The sequence below is a fragment of the Acanthisitta chloris genome, unplaced genomic scaffold (genome assembly GCF_000695815.1).
Source record: "Acanthisitta chloris isolate BGI_N310 unplaced genomic scaffold, ASM69581v1 scaffold17222, whole genome shotgun sequence".
NCBI classification, from domain to species: Eukaryota; Metazoa; Chordata; class Aves; order Passeriformes; family Acanthisittidae; genus Acanthisitta; species Acanthisitta chloris.
Window position 1 is genome coordinate 12,184 of NW_008661173.1, and position 2,193 is coordinate 14,376.

The 2,193-nt window shown below is 36.6% G+C and overlaps 1 protein-coding gene across 1 annotated transcript in view; it reads right to left on the bottom strand.

Moving 5' to 3' along the window:
• Window positions 1-215: 215 nt before the first annotated feature.
• Window positions 216-2,193, bottom strand: part of LOC103797897 (vacuolar protein sorting-associated protein 4B) — a gene marked incomplete at its 5' end in the record, with an annotated part of 16,122 nt that continues 14,144 nt past the window's right edge. Inside the window, one exon of the mRNA XM_009070131.1 lies at window positions 216-1,017. Coding sequence (XP_009068379.1) covers window positions 916-1,017 — 102 coding nt within the window. The remainder of the gene's footprint in view (window positions 1,018-2,193) is intronic.

Sequence of the window (2,193 nt, forward strand, 5' to 3'; positions counted from 1 at the left end):
GTCAAAGTATGCTACTTCCCAAAATACCTCCCAAAGACTACATATACCTTGCCAGCCTCAACATGTGGGATCTTACAGGATATTACTAATGCTTTTTTTTTTTTCCTAACTTTAGTCAAATTCCTGCAGAAAGTTAAACAAGATTTTAAAAAGCAACAAATAAACCAAATCCAAACAACCTCCCAAGGACAGCCAGCAAAACACCTTCTGGGTTACTTGCATTTAACAAACTCCTGTTAAATTGCATAGTGACAGTGTGTATCAGCTAGTAAAAAGTTAAAAACAAAAGCTTACTGTTTAAGGCAAAATTTTAACACAGCACAGCAGAAAAAGCCAAATACCAGGTCCATCAGTATTTAGTCAAAGTACTGGCCCATGTAGTCTTATCCTCACAGTGTTTTCTTTCTCAATTCAATAGCAAACCCACACTTGCAGCATGCTTGACTAGCAAATTTTGTTGCATTTTCCTAAATGAATGAGAGCAATTAATATCTATGCTGATTGACTGATACTGAAAACACCTGACAAGTATGTTCTCTTCCACCTCTCAAAAAAGGGTTTTTTCAGCCTACTGTGAGTTTAAAACTCACTTGTATCCAGGTCTAAAGTACTACCCAAAATGGAACTAAGAATTTAAAGCTTTCTAGGATTTATTAAATGTTACCACATCACTTTGCTGTGTCACCCCAAAATTGAATTTTCATATTATTTTTCAATAAAAGACATTTGATAGACATCTGAGGAAAACAATACGTTACAAAAGCTTAAGGGTCTTTGCGAAGGTATCTTCTATTCCTTCTGCAAAGTAAGAAAGGAGTGATTTTATTGGCATCTATTTGAAGTGCCATCAATAAAAGACACAAGAATACTTTAAAAAGAAAAAAAGAGTTCTAATCCTCCACACGTATCTTTGGTTTAGCCTTCCTGACCAAAGTCTTCCGTAAACTTCTTCAACTTTTCCAGGTCCTGTTCGTTAACTGTTGGTTTTGTGCTAGCTAGTGAGCTGAGCATATCGGCCTGTCAGGGAAAAAAAGTAGAAAATAAATGTTTACTGAAACAAGTACAGCACCACTGCTAACAATCTTGCTGCCAACACAAATGTGTATTAAAAAGCCCATTAAAAGCTCCTATTTACACAAAACTTTAAGTAAGCCTTAAGACTCCTGCACAGAGGCAGCATTTTAACCCTATGAAACAGGCAAAAGTCAGTGAGTTTTCTAACAACAAAACCACAGCCTCAGATTTACGTGTAAGCCACTCATCCATTCAAGTTTTATTCATCACATTTTACTGAAAAGAACTGAACTTCCTTTTTGCTTTTTCTTTTTTTTTTGTCAGTTCCTATTTTCAACCTGTGTTTAACTACAACAGATTAGAGTGGAAAATAATCAGATATTTCCATGTACTCTTCACAGTCCAGCTTTTTAGAACAGTAGTTTGTGATTCATCTCTAGCAATGTTTTACTGCTCAGGACTGGTAATTTCTGCCTCTTCAATTCTGTCAATTTCCTAGATAAATATTTAGATACTAGAAAACAGAGTTCAGAAAACACATAGGTCTATGAAGCTGAAAGAAGCAGTTAAAACAACCAATAAATAAAAAGCGGCAAGAAAACTAATCAAGTCCTAGCCAAAGGAAACTGAAAAAAGCAGATGCCCAACACCTCATATAAAATCATGAGTCAATCCAAAAATTAGTATGATGATTTTCTACACTCTGTCTCATGAGACCAGAGGTACCCTGCTTAGAAGGAATTAAAGCCTGACCTTTTACAGAACAAGAACTGATTTTGGACCCTGAAACAACCACCTGTAGTGCATCAGAGCACAGGTACCATTAGGAGCACACGAGGAACTGTTATTTTACACTTTAGGAAAGACTGATTAAAAATCTACTTAGGCCATGTAGACTGAAGTTTTAGGGCAGGCCTGCACCTGCATACATCCTGTTGTGCCTCCTCAGCATTCAAAAATGCACTTTTTTCTGAAATAGAGTGATGATCGTATTTACAAAGCAGAGCCCACTGTTTGAGAGGTTTGTGATGCCAGTGAAATACACACATTTGTTTCATTCATTACAGGACTGCCTGCACACAGGAACTGACAAATCAGCATGGATTTGTTATTAAGTCCTACCCCCAAACATTGCACTTAAATTCAGAATCTTCTTTTGCTGCTCTTGGGGAAAAATAC